Genomic DNA, 21,052 nt, shown 5'->3' on the forward strand with positions numbered 1-21,052 from the left:
AAGATAGCAAAAATTTGTTTTGTAAAAATGATTACATACTCCACATTTAGGGGGTCCAAAATTGTTGTCACAGGGGCACTGCCCCCCCAGAACCGCTAGTGGAAAGACATCGAACAGAATTAAAAACAAGTATGTTATAAAACTATATCAGAGGCTTGATAAAACGTTTTTACACACAGTGAATTGCACAAGTGCAAGAAACCTACGAAAACGCGCAGAATTGGTCATATGATAGCAATACATACGAAATGCTAACAAAAAGTTGAGTTGATCACTGAATCACTAATTTCCTCTCCGAAGACAAATACAACTATTCTAGCATTCTATTCATTGTACAAACAGATTGAAATTCGTAAATTATTTTACCTTTATTTAACTAGGCAAGTCAGTCAAGAACATTGGTGGCGAAATATCGCCTAAATTGTCTGTTATGCAGCTAAGGTTAGCATTACGGCAGATAGCCTAGTGGTTAGAGCGGGGACTAGTAACTGAAAGGTTGCAAGATCGAATCCCCGAGCTGACAAGGTAGAAACGTGTCGTTCTGAACAAGGCAGTTATCGAAAATATGAATTTGTTCTTAACTGACTTGCCTAGTTAAATAAAGGTAAAGTAAATTACGAATTTCAATATGTTTGTAGAATGCTAGAATAGTTGTATTTGTCTTCGGAGAGGTAATTAGTGATCCAACTCAACTTGTCAATTGACCACTATTATTGCCCCAGCTGTATGTGATTGGTCATGGTGGTGTCACTATAACCCTACTTAAAAAAATAAAAACTAACCCTGCTTCCGAGTCCAAATCAGACGCTGAGCCGCGCCCCTTCACAGCCAGAGAGAAAGAGCTGCAGGAGCTGAGACAGTTTGACCAGGACTGGCGTTGTGGAGACTGCACAGGTACCCTGCAGCAACCGGTGTTAACTATCTGACAACGCATTTTTAATACTGTTGTTCAGAATAACAATATGCAGCACGGTGGTGCGAAAATGTTTCATCTTTGCACTGTCCCTTTATATTGTAATGTTTGTGTTTCCTCCTGTTTCGTTTTGCTTTGTGAATGGGTTTAATCCAATCCAATTGTTTTCCTTCCTGTATCTCATAGTGCTATATGATCTACAGTAGCATTCCTAATCCCACTGTACTCACATCAGTCGTTTGCAGCGGTGGGAGAGAGCCATGCACAGCATGGGTTAAACCCCCCTCAGGAGATCAGATATATGCTGTTTAGCACAGACACAGACTACACACTGGTACTATGATCAGAATAGTGCAGATGCGCACACACACACACACACACACAAATGCATGTACATTCTTAGAGAAAATGGTTCCAAAAAGGTTATTTGGCTGTCCCCATATGATAATCCTTTTGGGTTCTGGATAGAAGTCTTTTGGGTTCCATATAGAATTTTTTTTTTTACCTGGAACCAAAAAGGGTTCTTCAAGGGGTTCTCCTATGGGGACAGCCTGCAACAATTATCAAAAGGAGTAGACCAAGGTGCAGTGTGGTATGTGTTCATCTTGATATTTATTTTAACTCTGAACACGTAAACAAAATAATAAACAATGGAAACCGACCGTCACGTCTTGCAGGCTTTACAAAGCAGTAGAAAAATAAGATCCCACAACTCAAGGAGGGAAAAGGGCTGCCTAAGTATGTTTCCCAATCAGAAACAACGATAGGCAGCTGCCTCTGATTGGAAAAACATAGAAATATAAACCATAGAATGCCCACCCCACACCCTGACCTAACAACATATAGAAATAAACCGTCTCTCTCAGGTCAGGGCGTGACACAGCAGAAGAACCTTTTAGGTTCTAGATAGCACCTTTTTTTTCTAAGAGTGTATACACACACCACACACACACACAGTCAAAAACACACAAAAAAAACTCTCATAAACACACACACTTGATTCTGGACCATTACAAATGTATTCCAGCCATACAGTATCATACGTAATATTGTGCATAACAGTAATGAGAAATGATACATTTGTCATATTTTGTTGTTAAAATATTGTCTTGTACTGTTTTGTCTTTCAGCCTGTGGAGTGACTATCCATTGTGAGAAATAAAAAGAGGCGAGACAGAGAAGATAAAAGTAGAATGTCCAAAGTTCATGTGGTTTTGCTTTTGTTCAGTTCAGGTTCGACTGCTAACCATCACACTACACGTTTTTATTAAAATACCATTTTCTACCAAAATATCTGTTTTTGTTAGGTCTGTCACACACGCACACACACACACACCACTGCCTCTGTCACACATTTGGTACACTTTTGAGACATTTACATAAATATTTGTATAGGTAACCTATTTCAAACTAAATAATTGAAATTGTATATGTACCAGAGTGAGGACGAGAGAGAGGGACAGTCAGATGTTGCTATTACCTGCAAATGTTGTGTAGACAGTGACACATTCTATTACACAGTAACCCTTTGCCCTCAGAACAGCCTCAATCGGGGCATGGACACTACAAGGTGTCGAGCATTTTACAGGGATGCTGGCCCATGTTAACTCCAATGCTTCCCACAGTTGTGTCAAGTGGGCTGGATGTCCTTTGGGTGGTGGACCATTCTTGATAAACACAGGAAACTGTTGAGCATAAAAAACCCAGCAACTCTGAATGGCACACATACACAATCCATGTCTCAATTGTCTCAAAGCTTAAAAATCCTTCTTTAACCTGTCTCTTTCCCTTGATCTACACTGATGAAGTGGATTTAACAAGTGACATCAATAAGGGATCACAGCTTTCACCTGCGCTTTCTGTTTTGTATACTGAGTGTATATGTAGCTATGTAGCCAAGTCATCGTTTCTCATTGTGTATTTTTCTATTATTTCAAATGTTTTCTCTGCATTGTTGGGAAGGGCCGTAAGTGTTAGTCTATAGCTGTTGTTTACAAAACATGTGACAAATAAAATGTGATTTGAGTAATAGCCTAGAATACATGACGTAGGATAATGTGTTGCATCAGACGAGCAATAGCCTACTGCTGTTAACGTGACGTCTAACGGAGCAGATAGGTGTGTGTGAGAGAGAAAGAATGAGCAAGGGAAGGAGGAGGTGGGGTGCTGGGGGAAATAATATCTGACCACATATGTACCTTAAGCACATATGCGACCAGACATGCCCCGTTCAAAACAACTGGGAACTCAAATCATGATGTCAGTCATCTTCAGGTCGGATGTCAGTCATCTTCAGTTCGGAAAGTCGGAACTCTAGTAAGAGGCCGATATTGTACGTCACTCATTAGCGGTAAAACGTATTCTGGTGACAGATGGGCGTTGGGGGGATGAAGTTATCCGCTTTACCTTTAAATACACGTCCCGCCTATTTTGCCTGACGGACATTACTATTGGTCAGGGGGTAACGGGAATCGAGTGTCCTGCCGAACCCATTGAGTTGTAAAAAAGTCAATCATCTGAAAAACGACTGTCGCACAGCACGTTCATTGGTCAAGCGCTGAGCCAAGGGCAAGGTTGGGGTTCCGCCCTCCTGCAGCAAATCACCGGTAGGCGGGTTTATAGAAGTTACTGCAATGTGATTCGCTGTACAGCCATTTGTCTAAATCCCAGGTCTCTAATTGGCCTAACTTCTGCTCCTACGATTTCTGCGACTGAAGCGCTACTGTATAATTCTGTGGCCTTGCATTAAATAAAGCGACGGCTATTTAGATAGCTAAGACATAGCGGGTGGATTAAAGCGCACGACATCGGTGCTGTAATCAAATAGAAAGGTAGAGGAATACGCCTCCAACAAGCCTTAGTTGTACTTGAAGAAAAATGACTGTTATTCTATGACAATGCCTTTCTTCTAATTTTTCAGGACGTAACGTTAGCTAGCTAGTGATCCAGTGGGAGAGAAATAGCCGAGCAGTTAGTATAGATCGATTTCTCAATTCGTCGTAGGAATTAACGTTTTCTTTTTGTAGTTTTCTAATCCTATTTGTTTTGGCATTGTGTTATTTACTTAACGTTTCGGAAATAGTTGTTAGTCAACGGAATACCGGGATATTTATTGTACTGGTAAGTCTCCCTTCATTATTAGAGCGCAAACGTCCTGTACAAACAGGATTATTAGCTAGTTACCGTTTCTGAGAATGCAATTTAGCTAGTTAGCAAATGTTAGCGTATTGAAGGCGTCGCAGCGGATCGGCCTAGAAGGGACCATTTACCTCCAATGCAGATATTTAAAAGCTCGTCAACAAGACTATCTTTGTATATCAACAAACTTTGCTTTTATATTATTTGTAAAATAATGTGAGCGGTTGACCTGCGTTGGATGCTGCGAAGAGGATTCTTTCAAGAACATTCTTAGATTCTGACATTGCATTTATCGATGGTTCGAAGAAGATGCATTTAGCACAATGCAACGCAGGATTCACGTTTATAGTATATTATGTGGTTGCTAAGTTTATTGCATCATGTCTCGTTGAATCCCCTAGCGAACAGGTGCTGTAAATCAACGTAATTTACATGCAACAGGTGCAATTGCTCACCTGATTCTCTAGGCTCCTTTTGTCATGTCCCCAGGCGTTAGTTATTTCGGTCTCAGACTCAACACTATCGTATTTACAGAATCAAGGCGGTCCCCATATTGTGGGAATGTTTCATTCAGTGCAGTGAGAGTATGAATAGAATGGAGAGTACACTATAATTTTTTTCTTCAGTTTATTTTCACTAGTTAAGTTTCAATGTTATGTAAGCCTACTGATGTTGTGCATCCCCCTTCACTTTCTCACTTTTTCTCCCCAATATCATCTCTCCCCCCCTCCTCTCCATCTTCCTGCCCCTCCCTTTCACCATCCCGCTCTCTTTCAGGGATGGACAATGCCCATACTAAGACAGTCGAGGAGGTGTTGGGGTATTTCTGTGTGAATGAGTCGACAGGCCTGAGCTGCGAACAGCTGAGGAAAAGCAAGGAGAGATGGGGCCCAAACGGTATGTCACAGTTCTAGTGCGTGACCTAAATGACACTGTCGCCTATGTAGTGCACTACTTTTGACCAGGGCCTATAGGACTCTGGTCAAAAATAGTGAACTATGTAGGGAATAGGTGCCATTTGGGACGCAAACCTAACCCTTGACCCCTATTTCACCCTTAAATAAAAAACCGCCAGACTCTTACTCACAAGTATTCAATTGTTTCAATGATTATTATAAAGTAATGACACCCAAGTTAGGCCTATGTTTAGTAATGTGATGATGATATTGACAGTGATGACTGAAAATAGCAATGTTATTACCATGTTTATAACTCTCTCTCTCTCTCTCTCTCTCTCAATTTCTGAACTCCATGATGCAGAGTTACCGGCAGAAGAAGGTAAGATGTTCATTATCTCTCTCTGTTCGCTCTCTCTTTCTCTCTCCCCTGCATTTACATTGTTTCCATGTCTGTGTTTCCAGGGAAGTCGCTATGGGAACTGATCCTGGAACAGTTTGAGGATCTGTTGGTTCGGATTCTTCTGCTGGCTGCCTGCATCTCCTTCGTAAGGACACACACACTAACACACGCAGAAAGACAACCTAAACAAACACTATTGTAAATACTGTAACTTTAAGTCTCAGCCTACCCAAAGCCATCAGATATATTTATAGCTATTTCTTTATTTTTGCTCTGAGCATTCCTATTCACTCTTTATATCCTCACAATATTACCATCCCTGTCACATACTCTCTTGGCTCTTGAAAACAACTTCCTCTTTAACCTCTCTCTCTCTCTCTCTTTTCTCAGACTCTTGCCTGGTTCGAGGAAGGGGAGGGTACCATCACAGCCTTTGTGGAACCCTTCGTCATCCTCCTCATCCTCATCGCCAACGCTATTGTTGGGGTGTGGCAGGTAAAGTCAGTGTTTTGACATGTTGCATTAGTGTGTGTGTGTGTGTGTTCATGTATAAACAAGTTTATTAATGTGTGCGACGATGTGTGTTCATTCACGTGTGTGTTTCCAGGAGCGTAATGCTGAGAATGCGATTGAGGCGCTGAAGGAGTATGAGCCTGAGATGGGGAAGGTGTACCGACAGGACAGGAAGAGTGTCCAGAGGGTCCGTGCTAAGGACCTCGTACCTGGGGACATAGTGGAGGTGGCAGGTAGGCAGAACAACTACAAATCCCAGAGTCCATCGAGGGACTACCGTGTTCTACACTATGACTGGTAACATTGTTGAGGTACTATAGCAGGTAGGCAGAAAAATCCCACCATCCTCTAGTGTGGCCCAAGTGTTCTTTATATTAGAAGACCTCCAATAATGGAAAGATGAACAGAAACTCCCAAAAAACACACCTATGTTATCGAGGTACTATAGCAGGTAGGGGAAAACACTACAAATTCTGTAACTCCTCAAAGGTCCCTTGTGTTCTATACATTGTACCTGGGGAGTGGAGACACAGCGACGGTGGCAGGCATGTAGGGGGAAACAAACTACAAATCCCATTTAGGAAATTCCATACACAAAGTGTTCTATTATTGACTGAGTTAGTTGTTTAAACTTCCAAAAATAAGATGTTTAGTTAGCCTTGGAAATATTTTAATCTGTCTGGGTTCGGTTTTTCCCCCTCGCAGCATCATGGAAATCAAAGAAGGCTTTTATGGGAAATTAAGTTTTAATCAAGTTGCTGTCAGTTGATGTGATATTCGAAGAGGCCTACAATACCCAATATCACTGCATCTTGCTAAGCTCTGGGAATGTCGCCAGACGGGGTCAAATATTTTCTCGAAGAAACTTTTTACACATATCTGACTGAAAAGCAGTTTGCGGGTCAGTTTCAAATTTCTGTGTGACTTAGCGACAACCCAGCTCGAAGGGTTAAAACCGCCCCAATTGTCGAATCCTCAAGGCGATCCGTTTCTATTCTTAGAGCTTCAAAGAAGTAACAGAGGAAATGGGGGTTGAGTGTTTTTTTTATTTGTGTGTGACTCAGAGAGATTCACTGTGTGGCTTAAAGAGCATGGGAACTTTGTGACACCAATCACAGTTTACACTGGGGGATGTGTCCCAAATGGCACCCTATTCCCTTTTATAGTGCGCTATTATTGACCAGAGTTAGGGAATAGGGTGCTGTTTGGGATTTATTCATGAAGGATTGTAAAAAAAAAAAAGTAACACGCTTTATCTCATCACATCACTGCGTGTCTGTCCCTCTGAGCCAGTGATCTTGCAGGGTTTGAAATGTTTACCAATGAATTTGTTTGATTGACAGCTCATAAAAAAGCTTTTATGTGGAAATAAGATGATAGTCTATGGGATTTAGTTTCATTGTTCTACGGTTTTATGGGTTGTATTTGAACAAATTTAACACAATGGTCAATCTAAGCGCTAGCGGTGTCAGATATTTTAGCTATTTCACAACCATAATTAGCGCAGTTGCTGGCATGGGCGCGAAAGGCCTGGGTTTTGATGAATAAACACATTTTAGGTGTGTCGAGGCTTGGCCCCTCACTAGCCAGTCAGACACGGGCTCCATGGCTAAATATGTGGTTGCTTCAAGTTGTGTATTTACGGTCTTTTATGTATTGGCTTGGAATCAACTCCAATTCCAATGTTAGTCCATTATAGTTTGTTAAACAAAATAACAAAATGTAGACCTATCCCATCTTTGCTAAATACAGTATGTTAACTTGAACCTGTTTGCAGTCCACATTGTTCTAAGTAATTGCATGTCTTCAATGTGAAAATATATACATAGAATTCACACTGAAATAGGGGCTAGGCCTGCTGTAAGTTGCATTATGGCTGAGCTTGGACATGCTAAATGTTGTCAATAAGAAAGATTACATTCATTATTGATAAGGCCTAAAAAGAGACTGAATAATTCTAAACAAAGTGAAACAACTTGTTTTTAAGTAGGCTATGTCTAAATACAGTAGCTGGACAAAGGTCCAATATAAAGAGAAAGGGAGAATGTCCTTATGTTTTATATACATATTGGAACCATCTTAGAGTGCATTCACACTTTTCCAGAAGTTGCATTGCATGCGCGCCACAGACGTTATCACCATTAAAAACAGGACAGTGAATCGTTCTAATAAGTTTGCTTGTTTTTTGTAGAATTTTTATTAAAACCCATGTTTATTTTTTTTCAACAACAAATACACGACATGACCAAAAGTATGTGTACATCTGCTCGTCGAACATCTCATTCCAAAATCATTGGCATTAATATGGAGTTGGTCCCCCTTTTGCTGCTATAACCGCCTCCACCCGTTCCACCCGAGTTGTTTTTATTTTTCTCCCTAATTTTGTGATATCCAATTGGTAGTTGGTCTTGTCCCATTGCTGCAACTCTCCTACGGACTCAGGAGAGCCGAAGTTCAAGAGCCATGCGTCCTCCGAAACATGACCCTGCCAAGCCTTACTGCTTCTTGACACACTGCTCGTTTAACCTGGAAACCAGCCGCACCAATGTGTCAGAGGAAACACCATACATCTGGCGACTGAAGTCAGCTTGCAGGCTCCCGGCCCGCCACAAGGAGTCGCTAGAGCGTGATGGGACAAGGATATCCCGGCTGGCCAAAACTTCCCCTAACCCGGACGACGCTGGGCCAATTGTGGACCGCCTCATGGGTCTCCTGTTCACGGCCGGCTGTGACACAGCCTGGGATCCAACCTGGGGCTGTAGTGACGCCTCAAGCACAGCGACGCAGTGCCTTAGACCACTGCGCCACTTGGGAGGCTATGTTCTGTGAGTTTGTGTAGCCTACCACTTCGCGGCTGAGCTGTTTTTGCTCCTAGACGTTTCTACTTCACAATAACAGCACTTACAGTGGCCCGGGGCAGCTCTAGCAGAGCAGAAATTTGACAAACTGATTTGTTGGAAACGTGGCATCCTATGACTATGCCACTTTGAAAGTCACTGAGCACTTCAGTACGGGTCATTCCACTGCCAATGTTTGTTTATAGAGATTGCATGGCGGTGTGCTGGATTTTATACACCTGTCAGCAATGGGTGTAGCTGAAATGGCCAAATCCACTAATTTGAAGAGGTGTCCACATACTTCTGGCCATGTCGTGTTTATCCTCAGCTATGTAAGACTTGAACTTGACTTGAAAAACCATCACCTCCGCCCCGTTTTTCCCCAGTGGGTGATAAAGTCCCAGCAGACATCCGGCTGACCTCCATCCGCTCCACCACGCTGCGAGTGGACCAGTCCATCCTGACGGGGGAGTCAGTGTCCGTGATCAAACACACAGACCCAGTGCCTGACCCGCGAGCCGTCAACCAGGACAAGAAAAACATGCTGTTCTCTGTAAGTGTGTGTGGTGGAGGAGGGTGGGTGGGTGGGTGGGTGTGTGTGTGTTTTAGGGGGTCATTATCTGATTAGAAATAGACCAGCACATTTGTTTGTTTGAGAATGTGTGTGTGATTTATTGATCTAATGGGAGATATGGTGTGAGAGAGGAACCAGAACACACGACCGTGTGTGTGTGTGTGCACTGTGATGCTTTGATGTGAGTGTCGAAGGTGTGACTCAACTGTTTGTTGAATAAAACATCACTCGCATTGTTTGCACAGGACACACACACAATATACTGTGTGATGTAATCTACTTAACAGTTCTAAAGAGTCAGGTGAACGAGCAACGAGGCCACTGTCTTCCAGGTTAATATACTGATAGTGGAGCAATCCAACAGGGATCATCTGTATTGGTACTAGAGCTATACCCATATACTGGAACTGAGACTGTTCTGTATATCACTAAGAGATACCGTATGTGTGGGATGCATGCCGTTGATCCCCACGCCACCTACATAGTCAAACACAAATCATGATTTCTAATACATCTGCCCAATGTTTTAAACGTCTTTAACAAAACTTTGGAAGTACAGTATGTATTTCTGGTTGAAAAAGATGTCTTTCTGGTCTTGTACTGACTGGGTTATACATACATACATACATACATACATACATACATACATACATACATACATACATACATACATACATACATACATTTTCCCCTGAATCCTTTTTGGATGTTATTGCCGTGACTTTGATCTGGAAATGAGCTGTGAGCACAATGCCAGTGTATGCTGCTTTACAGATCAAACTCATGTAGTTAGTAGAGAGTACCAACACGGGGCTTTATATCATTGTTGTTCCAGGGCACCAACATTGCTGCGGGCAGGGCTATAGGTGTGGTGGTAGCTACTGGGGTGCAGACTGAGATCGGGAAGATTCGTGATGAGATGGCTGCTACAGACCCAGAGAGAACACCGCTGCAGCAGAAACTGGACCAGTTTGGGGAACAGCTGTCCAAGGTACAAGGGCTTTCCTTCTCTTCCCTTTTCTCGTCTCTCGCTCTTTCTTTCCCTCATTCTTTTTATTTCATCTGTCAGCTGTATTGTGAGTGGCAGTGTTGTGATAACAGGCTCCCTCCCTCCCTCTAGGTGATCACAGTGATCTGCGTGGCAGTGTGGGGTATCAATGTTGGCCATTTCAATGACCCGGTCCACGGTGGCAGCTGGCTCAGAGGGGCCGTCTACTACTTCAAGATTGCTGTGGCACTGGCTGTAGCTGCCATCCCTGAGGGTACGTGGTGGGACCAACCACCTCTCTCTCATTTCTTTGTCTGTCCGTAACACACAAAGTAGAGCATGATTCCATTTTATTTTGAGCAATCTAAATTCCATATGAAACCAAAATGAATTCTCTTTTGGGGCGGCTGGTAGCCTAGTGGTTAGAGCGTTGGGCCAGTAACCGAAAGGTTGCTGGATCAAATCCCTGAGCTGACAAGTTAAAATCTGCCGTTCTGCCCCTGAACAAGGCAGTTACCCCACTGTTCCCCGGTAAGCCGTCATTGTAAATAAGAATTTGTTCTTAACTGACTTGCCTAGTTAAATAAAACGCAGCTCCTCTCTGTGTCCATGTAGACTGTAACTCGGTGAATACAGTAGATTGATCAGCCAGTGTACTTTTGTTACATGACTCGGGAAGAACCATCATGGAACCATATATTTAACCGTCTCTTCACCCTATTCAATCTTGGCCCCCCCTGCAGGCCTACCCGCTGTGATCACCACCTGCCTGGCTCTGGGGACCAGACGCATGGCCCGGAAGAACGCCATCGTCCGCAGTCTGCCCTCTGTGGAGACCTTGGGCTGCACCTCCGTCATCTGTTCCGATAAGACTGGCACCCTCACCACCAACCAGATGTCTGTCCACCGGGTGAGAGAGGAGCTGACCTGAAAGTGAAATGGTTTGGCATGTTGATTGACAGACTCAGCCTGATGCTGACCTAACCTTACTGATTGTGACATTGAGAGTGTATTTTCTAACCCTGTGTGTGTGTGTGTGTGTGTGTGTGTGTGTGTGTGTGTGTGTGTGTGTGTGTGTAGATATTTGTTGTGGACAGTGTGTCAGGGGAGCGATGCGCCCTGAGTGAGTTTTCGGTGACCGGATCTACTTACGCCCCAGAAGGGGAAGTGTGAGTGTCTTTAACCTTTAACCCTTAACTGATGATTGCCACGTTCAAAACAACTGGGAACTTGGAAATATCCGACTTCAGTCTGTTCAAGACAACTGGGAACTCAGGAACAAAACAAGCTCCGACTTGTTTTGAAAAATGGCTTTGAATGGTCATCCAAAATGAAATTCCATGTCAGAAACTCAGGCTTCTTTCTAGAGCTCCAACATTCCGACCTGAAGATCAGGGACATCATGATTTGACCTCGTTTTTTGGGAAGTTCCCAGTTGTCTTGAAAGCACTAGATGTCATGACGAATCACTCATCCCCAATTTTGATATGACTGTCTGAGTGGGGAGGGGGAAAATGAAAACTAGCTGTTATTGGCAGAGGGGTTTGGAACTCTTTCTTATTGGTGTATTAACTAATTTACCACCTGGTGACATCACCAGGCAGGCCAAAACTCCATCCCACCAAAACAGGCAGAAATTTCAGGCAGTCTTGTGAAACGGACATGATCATTTTTCATAAATTCAGTTTTTTTTATTATTCCAACCTCAGTGTGGAGATGTATAAAAAAACACAGACAAATCACGTTTTTGACTGCACTGGACCTTTTAAGATGCTGAGAAATGTTATCGGTTTAATATTTGGTTCCCCTCCTACTTTCTTTCTCTGGTCTCATTCTCCCCCTCTTCTGGCTTTCTACGATCCTTTACTTATTTCCCTTTCTCTCTTATCTCCCATCTCCACCCTTCTGTCTCTTCCCTAATTTTCTCCCTCGTCCTTCTCTCTCTCCCCCAGGTATAAGGATGAGACGGTGGTGAAGTGTAGTCAGTATGAGGGCCTGGTGGAGATGGCCTCTATCTGTGCTCTGTGTAACGACTCCTCTCTGGACTACAACGAGGTGAGAACAGCTCCTACTTTGCACACCATAACACACCAATTGAAATGGATCTTACTGTAGCCACTGCACTACACACGATAACACACTTCATTTTAACCTTTTATTTAACTAGGCAAGTCAGTTAAGAACAAATTCTTATTTACAATGACGGTCTACCGGGGAACAGTGGGTTAACTGCCTAGTTCAGGGGAAGAGTGACAGATTTTTAACTTGTCAGCTCGGGGATTCGATCCAGCAACCTTTCGGTTAATGGCCCAACGCTCTAACCACTAGGCTGCCTGCCGCCCCAACCATAAGCACTGCACGACACACCACACCACTACATGGACAGACACTTCTTAATTCTGGTCCTGGAGAGCTACTTTTGTTCCAGTCCAGTAGCATCTGTTTGAAATAATACATTCAAATAATGTCATTGTTGTTGACCCTTAACCTGTGGGGGTGTGTGTCCCAGTCTAAGGGTGTGTATGAGAAGGTAGGCGAGGCCACGGAGACGGCCCTGTGCTGTCTGGTGGAGAAGATGAACGTGTTCGACACAGACCTCAGAGGACTGTCCGCCGTCGAGAGAGCTACTGCCTGCTGCTCGGTGTGTGTGTCTGTAATATAAAAAAAACCTGTGTGTGTGTGTACCATTGAGACGTGCTGACCTAATTTACTTCCTAGCAGAGTGATTGAATGATACATCTCCTCTCTCTCCCTCTATCCTTCTCTCCATCAGGTGATTAAACAGTTGATGAGGAAGGAGTTGACGTTGGAGTTCTCCCGTGACAGGAAGTCCATGTCAGTGTTCTGTTCTCCCAACAAACTCAGCCGCTCTGCCTCCGGGGCCAAGATGTTTGTCAAGGTCAGCTGTGTCTCTCTGTCTTACTCCTACTTATCCACTTCTCTATCACCCCCCTTTCTCTCTCTGCTCTTTCTTGTCGTTTCTATTCCTTACGTGCTTCTTTCTTCTGAGCTCTTTCTCCTACTGTCTGTCCTCCATTTCCTCACTTTGTATCAACTTGTCATCTCTCTCCCAGGGAGCTCCGGAGAGCGTGCTGGAGCGCTGCCGTTGGATCCGGGTGAACGGGGGCGCGCGGGTGCCCATGACGCCGGCGGGGCGGGAGCAGCTCCAGGGGACCGTCAGGGAGTGGGCCACGGGGCGGGACACCCTCCGATGCCTCGCCATGGCGACCCGGGACTCGCCTCCCGAGATACGCTCTCTCAACCTGGAGAACTCGGCCACCTTCGCTGACTACGAGGTGAGTGATTTCAAATGAATTAACATTTTATTTTTATTGTATGTATCCTTTGTGTTATTATGCAAATTTATTAATCTCTTGTATTTATTAATCTCTTGTACTTATTTTATAGCTTTTGACTGTAAAGTGTTGCGGTTTTTAAAGGCACTTCAAATACAGTTTTATTTGATTAGTGTTAAATAAACAACAATGTCCCCCCACCCCCCCAGTCGGACCTGACCTTTGTGGGCTGCGTGGGGATGCTGGACCCCCCCAGGAAAGAAGTACTTGGTGCGGTCCGCATGTGTCGACAGGCTGGCATCCGCGTCATCATGATCACAGGTAAGACACGCCTTGCCCTCAGTCCCTCTGTTTGTTGTGTTGTGATACATGCTCCTTGGATGGGGAGACCCAAGACACATTATCCAAGGGGATTCAATAAAGTCAACTGAACAGAATTTCTAGCCTCGCACTCATCTACCTTAAAATGATATTATGACGTGAAAGGCTGCGACAATACCAGTATATCAATATTTTTTTCCAATGGCAAAAATGAAAACACGATGCAGACCAAAGTCTTTTGTCCTTTAAAAAGCTGCTGTATGTCAAATATTGTGTGCTTTAGCTTGGAAAATTAAATAAATGTGACATTAGGGCTTTTTTCCTCAAGAAGTTAAATCCACTTTGTGCTTTGTTTACTTGCCACGATACTAACGAGTATCCCGATACTGGTATCGGCCCGGCCCTAATAACGCGATTTCAAACCGTTTTGCTTGCTGGGTGTCATCTCTCCATCTAACCTCTTACTTCACGCCCCCCCAGGTGACAACAAGGGCACAGCCATGTCCATCTGTCGTCGCGTGGGCATCATCACGGAGGAGGAGGAGGAGGCGGGCAGGGACGACCCGTTCTCAGGGGGCCTGACGGGGAGGGAGTTTGACGAGCTGCCCCCCCACCTCCAGAGGCAGGCCTGTCGTACCGGACGCTGCTTCGCCCGTGTGGAACCCACACACAAGAGCCGCATCGTGGAGTACCTACAGAGCCTCGATGATATCACAGCTATGGTGAGGTGGTGTGTGTGAGGGGGGGGGGGGCTGTATGAGTGAGTGTCCCTGTCTAGAGCTCTACTCTGTGACACTTAAAAAAATAAATAATAAAAGACCTGTTCAATCGAGTGACGGAACTGTTGTCATCGGTAACATTCTTCCTCTGCATTGAGAAGGCATGTTTGCATTGTGTGGGACCTTTTATGCGTTTCTTCCCAGTTTTGACTCACTGCCTGTTCTTGCTCCCTCTCTCCCCCAGACTGGTGATGGAGTGAATGATGCGCCAGCCCTGAAGAAGGCCGAGATCGGGATCGCCATGGGTTCAGGCACGGCTGTGGCCAAGTCTGCCTCAGAGATGATCTTAGCTGATGATAACTTCTCTACCATCGTAGCGGCTGTAGAAGAGGGCCGAGCCATCTACAACAACATGAAACAGTTCATACGATACCTCATCTCTTCCAACATAGGAGAGGTTGTCTGGTGAGGATAGGGGACGAGAGGGACTGGAGGAGAGGAAGGGGAGAGCCATCTATAACAAAATGAAACGGTTTATAGGAAACTTCATAGGAGAGGGGGATGGAGTGGTACTGGAGGGATGGGTTGGAGGATGGAAACGGGGGAGGAAGAGAGCGTGGTGGGTTAATGTTTTAAATAAAGGGGAGGGATAACAGAACGGAGGTGCACATTTAGGAGAGGAGTACGCTTTAGGTCAGGTGACAATAGAGAGAAGGACAATTTACAAAGGAGGGATTAACTTTTGGGATAATAGTAGTCTGGGACAGTGAGAGAGGATTTCTCTCACCATCCCAACCCCTCTCCCCCTCCTTCCCTCCCCTCCAGTATTTTCATGACAGCTGCTCTGGGCATGCCCGAGGCCCTGATCCCGGTCCAGTTGCTGTGGGTCAACCTGGTGACAGACGGCTTCCCGGCCACTGCCCTGGGCTTCAACCCCCCCGACCTGGATATCATGTCCCGCCCCCCACGCTCCCCCAAGGAGCCACTCATCTCCAGATGGCTCTTCTGCAGATACCTCATCGTCGGATGTGAGTATCTCTGGTTTATCTGTTTCTATATCTATGGCAGATACCGCATCGTGAGGTTATAGATTATGAACAGACAAGAGTTATTGTATTTTGAACTTGTATACTTTGCAGATGTAGCCTCATAAGCACTTTGACAAATCTGTTTGTAAAAAGCACTGTACAAATAACATTTGTGGACGATTGATTGATTTACATCACAATATCAGCTGGGATTCTAGAATATACACATCTAACCTTTGACCTTTCTCTCAGGCTACGTAGGAGCAGCTACAGTAGGAGCTGCAGCCTGGTGGTTCATGGCAGCACACGATGGACCCAAACTCTCCTTCTACCAACTGGTAAGAACACACCCCTCTCTTCTCTCACTTCTCTTACTTTACCGTGTCTAACCTCTCACTCCCTCCCCATCTCGCTCTTTCTCTCTCATCTCAGTCCCACTATCTCCAGTGCGGTGAAGGCCACGGGGAGTTTGCGGGGGTGCAGTGCTCGGTGTTCGAGTCGCCTTACCCCATGACCATGGCCCTGTCCGTGCTCGTTACCATCGAGATGTGCAACGCCCTCAACAGGTACGCTACTAAAACTACAACTCCCGTAATCCCTTGCGGCACTTGGCGTCATTCATAGAGATCACTGTCTATGACGCGACACAGAACCGGTTTAGTTCTCGCACGATGACATTTCTATTTGTTAGTCACAGTACATTCTACATATGAATATCACTGTACATTTCGTTCAGTTCTATGGCATGTGTTGTCCACTTGTTGCTCTTTTCAAATTGAACACTTTCTTTATGATCATGATATGCATGATTATTCAGTAGTGTACAGATTTATACTAGAGATTATTTAGTAGAAGTATGGATATTTTACTGACTTTGTATTGATATTCCAGAGTTCTGTTGCAGTTAGTATCAATATTTTATTGGCATCTTTTGAGCTTGTTCTCGTCCTCAGTCTGTCAGAAAACCAGTCCCTGCTGAAGATGCCTCCTTGGTCCAACCCCTGGCTGGTGGGAGCTATCTGTCTCTCCATGGCGCTCCACTTCCTCATCCTCTATGTTGACCCCCTGCCTGTAAGTGTGTGTGTTTGTGCATGCATCTGGCATCATTTTGTCAACAACAATAAATATTAGTCAAACACCTATTTTTCAGTGGCAATTGACGAGACTATAGCTGCCTAAATAGACTCCGAAAAAAACAAACTAAATGAAAATGATTTTTAATTTCAGTTGACTAAAACGAGACAATTATCGCAGTGACTAAAATCTGACTACTAAATGGACCGGACAATAATTTTGGGAGAGATTTGAGAGCTTTTCAGTGATGTGCACAATTAATATTAGCAGCACAGATGCGCAGCGGAGTTCTGTTCAGCAGTGGGAAGGATGCCCCACACAGCCTACATCAGCTGGTGAGCTGCGGGGAGCAAGCGATGAGTGTGGGCAGACGGGATCTGCTCCGGCTCCCCCTCCGATTATATACATCGCGTTGGCGACTCTTGCTTCCCCGTAGCTAACCAGTCACCACCATCCTTCTAGTTAATTACCCTTTGCCTGGTTAAGAAACACAAGCTCCTTTTACGAAATGAAAAACAATAACAACATTGACTTTAATAGTAAAACAGCCTAGCTATGTTTTTCTCTCCCTTGAGTAGGCTAAAGAAAAGTATATATTTTTTTGTAGTCTCACTCAACCCTCCCACTTTTCCCACTGAATTTCATATACAGGTTCTGCAACCAATGTAGCCAAATCTCCCTCTTTTCCACAGAGAATGGCTTGACTTTCTATCCCTTAGGCTACCATTCAAAAGACATGACCCATAATTCCGCCGCCTTTTACATTCATAAAGCATATCGCGGGCCGTTCTAAAACTAGTTGACTATTTTCCGCCACATCCCACTATGTGTTACCCAGTCAGATATAGCGGATTCGGACTTCAGCCATAGGGACTCGTGAATCGGACCTAAGAATCTATTCTTATTTTTGCTTTTTGGAAGAATAGGATCTCATGCAGAAAAATATGTTGGTAGGACAAGGTTATGTATGTTTGTGCACATGGAAATCAGTGATTTATGTTTACTATAGGTTGTGGCGATACAAATGTGATGTGACTAAAATGAAAGGACATTTAGTTTACTAAAATGGCCCATTGTTTTCATTATTTTGACAAACTAAATCATTATTCAAATGGGACTAAGACTGATATTTTAGTCAATGACTAAGACTTGACAAAATCAAAAATAGTGCCAAAATTACCACTGCTGCACAGGGAAGTGTGTGTTACATTTATATTGTGCTCTCTCTCATTGTCTAACCATCTCTCTCCCCTCTCTCTCTCTCTCCCCTTTTCTCCCATCCAGGTGGTGTTCCAGATCCGCCCCCTGTCGTGGCCACAGTGGGTTGTGGTCCTCAAGATGTCCCTTCCAGTCATCTTCATGGACGAGGCCCTCAAGTTCCTGGCCCGGAACTGGATCGAGCCGGGTACCGACGTGGAGCGCCAGGAGGAGGAGCGGGAGCGCCGGCGGAGGGGTCAAGGGTCAGGGGGCATGACTGCCGCTGTGAGCAGGGTGTTCAAGGGCGTGTCCTGGTCGTTCGTGTTAATGTCGTTCCCCCTATTGGTCTGGATCTACAGCCTGGACTCTGATATTACTAACATGTTCTATGAGTGAAGGGGGGAAGGGGGAGGGAGGGGGTTGGGTTATGAATGAAAGCGAAGGAACTATAACATAAACAGGGGAGCAAGTTGAGGAGAAATGGAGGGGAAGATGGAGTGCAGGGTAAGAAAAATAAAAAAATAGATTTTTAGTGGGATAAAGCCAGGGATGGAGGGATGAAAGGTGAACAATCTGAGACGGTGAGAGGGATAGTGAAGAGGAGAGCACTGATACATCCTAGTTCAGCACTCTGACATTTTGAATATGGGCCCTGACCGTAAGTGAGGGATTTTCCAGAACTCAAGGTCCTCTTCAATCAAGCCTGGTTTAGCGAGTTACCTGAATAAGTCTTGAAAATACCACTCCTCTTGTGCAGAAAGAATGCACGTTTAGGTTCACGTAGCCCCTTGACAACATCATTTTTTACAATGTGAGACAAACCAGAAAAGAAACGCAACTTTGTAGTTGATTCAAACAAGCTTTCTAGCCACTCAGATTGAGTTAAATTGAAAAAAAATATTCTCCCGGAAAGCTGGTTAGCGGATTTGGTTGACTATGGCTGTTGCTTGTGTCTTGAACTCTCCTGCATATTTATTCCATTTTGAAAGGGAAAGTACTGTCTATAGATGATTTATAACATAGGGTACTTTATTAATTTCATTCCAGTTTCTCTACCTGTAAGGGGACAGGTGGGAAGGTGAGGGAGAAAGAAGCTTCTTCAGTCCAGTCTAGGGAATGGAGGGATGACTGGATGAAGAGAGAGAGAAAGGGAGAGCTGAAGAATCTTCCAGCGTCAGTCAGACTGGCCACACCGACACTCTAGCCAGCTTCAGAAATCAATCAATTAATATTTTGATTTAATTTAGATGTCATCAAACTGTCTAGGGAAGAGGACAGCAGAATACTTCTTCTTTAATGTGTATTTCTTAGGATTATAGGCCGGCAGAGCTGAATTTTGAAAAGATTTTGCGTTCGTTTTCACTGCACTATTCATATTTATTAATACATCACGACACTGAATTATGTGTTTTCTTTTCTTTCTGTTGGATATTTCTCTATGCCTAACTTCTTTGCTACAGAATGGATGTTGCCTCCATGTATGGTTCTGATAAAGGTTGGCTACTCTTTATGACATCATACCCTTTGTCTCCTTATCATGCATGTTTGAGATTGACTACTGGTGCATTGCAGTTGGACTGCTCAGAATCACTGATCACCAAATCACCTTGCTTTCTAAGTAACTACTCATTATGTGATCAAGATTAGCGATTCTGCGCTGTGCCTTGCTCAAACTCATCCTCCTCAAACACGCTGACTGTTGGTCTATACTAGAACTGTCCAGGTTAGGTGCAGGTTTGGCATCTTTTTGCGTGACCAGATTCGTTCCGATGTCCTACACATGATTTCAGCTTGGACCTGCATCCTTAAAGTTACGACGTCACAATCCTCACGTAGGCCTAGAAGCAGTAGACTTGCCTCTCCGGAGGGCTCCAGCATCTCTGACATTGGATTGTGTAATCGTGACGACTCATTGTTGTCAGGATGAGAAATTGCATCATATTTTAGCTAGGCTGCTCTACCGTTCTACTAGTTGGCTGTGTGTTTTGATAGTCTAACAGCCACTGACATCACACCATGAACTAAAGGTACAAAGTTGTGTAGTCTGCTCATGTGGACACCAATACCACTTCCCCTGTAGTAGTGGGTTTGTTAGGGTTGGGAACACTAATTATTTGTCTTTTATTTACAACAGACCGAATTTGCTAACTTTCTAAACCCCCCCCCCCCCCCCCCAAGACATGCAACATTGTTTTTTTGTTATTATTATTGATATGACTATGACGGTAATTCTGATTTAATTAATTGTCCTTGTGGCGTTTGTAGTACCCCTACTGTGCCTGTAAAGAATTAGGGGGTGCCATTTTATTTTCTGAATGTAGTAAAGGGTGGGGGAGTTATTAAAATCATTACTAGGTGTAAGAAGTGGTAAAAGGGGGGATTAGGGATGAGAAGAGGGGCCGTCTGACAGGGTGGCTTTACGAAAGAAAGATGCTGAGAGGTCTTTTCTTTCCATCTTTCCGTTTCTCTGTCGCTCTGACAGTACTGTCTTCATCTGAATCCAATAAGCAAAATAATTATACAAAATTTAACGACTTCAAAGAAATGAACATTCAGTTATTTGAACAAAAATATTTTGAGGCTAAATTAAGGTGGGAATGTATTTAGTTTATTGTAAATCGTACCATTGCTGTGTCACACTACTGCTATTTCATTTATGGAAGATGGGAAATGCTTTATGGGATGAAAACAACAATAAAATGGTTAATTTAAATGTATGTTTCTGTGGTTTCTAATTTGACAGATGGGATCAGAGCCATGTATTTAAATACGTTTATTCCATTTTGAAATGCTTGATGATGAGAATCAGCTGTGTAGTGATAGGGCAAAAACCAAAACGTGCACCCACGGGAGGGACGGGGCAGGACCGAGTTTGGGAAACCCTGATGTCAGCTAACCTCACCAGGAACAACTGTGTCCTGGTTATAGCCTGGGCCCTGATCAAGAAAAAATCGTCTCCGTATTATGCTGTTTGTGTATTTGTATTAAATATTCGCCGCAAGGTAGCGCAGTGGAACAAGGTTTCTATTTGACAGCAGTAAAGTACCACTGACAACTGAGCGTGCTGCGTTCATAAGTAAATGGAAACTCTTTGCGGCTGGTGGGTGGGTGGGGAGTCCATTTATATAGACTTTAGGAAGGAGAGCGCGAGAGAG

At 44.0% G+C, this 21,052-nt stretch overlaps 1 protein-coding gene and 1 long non-coding RNA gene across 4 annotated transcripts; both read left to right on the forward strand.

The window, feature by feature from the left end:
- The first annotated feature begins 604 nt into the window (after positions 1-604).
- On the forward strand, positions 605-2,204 carry LOC115191505 (uncharacterized). Of its 2 annotated transcripts, XR_003877708.1 has the most exons (3): positions 605-894; positions 1,100-1,247; positions 2,044-2,204. It is a non-coding gene; the product is annotated as an uncharacterized LOC115191505 (long non-coding RNA). The 2 variants fall into 2 exon arrangements; XR_003877707.1 differs by having other exon boundaries at positions 605-1,247.
- A 1,424-nt stretch (positions 2,205-3,628) lies between these two features.
- Positions 3,629-20,610, forward strand: LOC115191877 (sarcoplasmic/endoplasmic reticulum calcium ATPase 2). 2 transcript variants are annotated; one of them, XM_029749864.1, is made up of 23 exons: positions 3,629-4,033; positions 4,829-4,948; positions 5,312-5,329; positions 5,413-5,495; positions 5,741-5,845; positions 5,958-6,096; positions 9,087-9,253; positions 10,110-10,265; positions 10,395-10,536; positions 11,006-11,172; positions 11,343-11,431; positions 12,215-12,317; positions 12,772-12,903; positions 13,036-13,161; positions 13,337-13,558; positions 13,768-13,879; positions 14,360-14,601; positions 14,843-15,063; positions 15,424-15,626; positions 15,879-15,964; positions 16,059-16,192; positions 16,580-16,697; positions 17,985-20,610. In XM_029749864.1, the coding sequence occupies exons 2-23, from the start codon at positions 4,831-4,833 to the stop codon at positions 18,291-18,293; spliced, it is 3,192 nt and encodes a 1,063-aa protein (XP_029605724.1). In that variant the 5' UTR covers positions 3,629-4,033; positions 4,829-4,830; the 3' UTR covers positions 18,294-20,610. The 2 variants fall into 2 exon arrangements, with proteins under 2 accessions (XP_029605724.1, XP_029605725.1); XM_029749865.1 differs by having other exon boundaries at positions 3,632-3,744.
- The last annotated feature ends 442 nt before the right edge of the window (positions 20,611-21,052 follow it).

Source organism: Salmo trutta, chromosome 4 (genome assembly GCF_901001165.1).
Source record: "Salmo trutta chromosome 4, fSalTru1.1, whole genome shotgun sequence".
Taxonomy (NCBI): Eukaryota; Metazoa; Chordata; class Actinopteri; order Salmoniformes; family Salmonidae; genus Salmo; species Salmo trutta.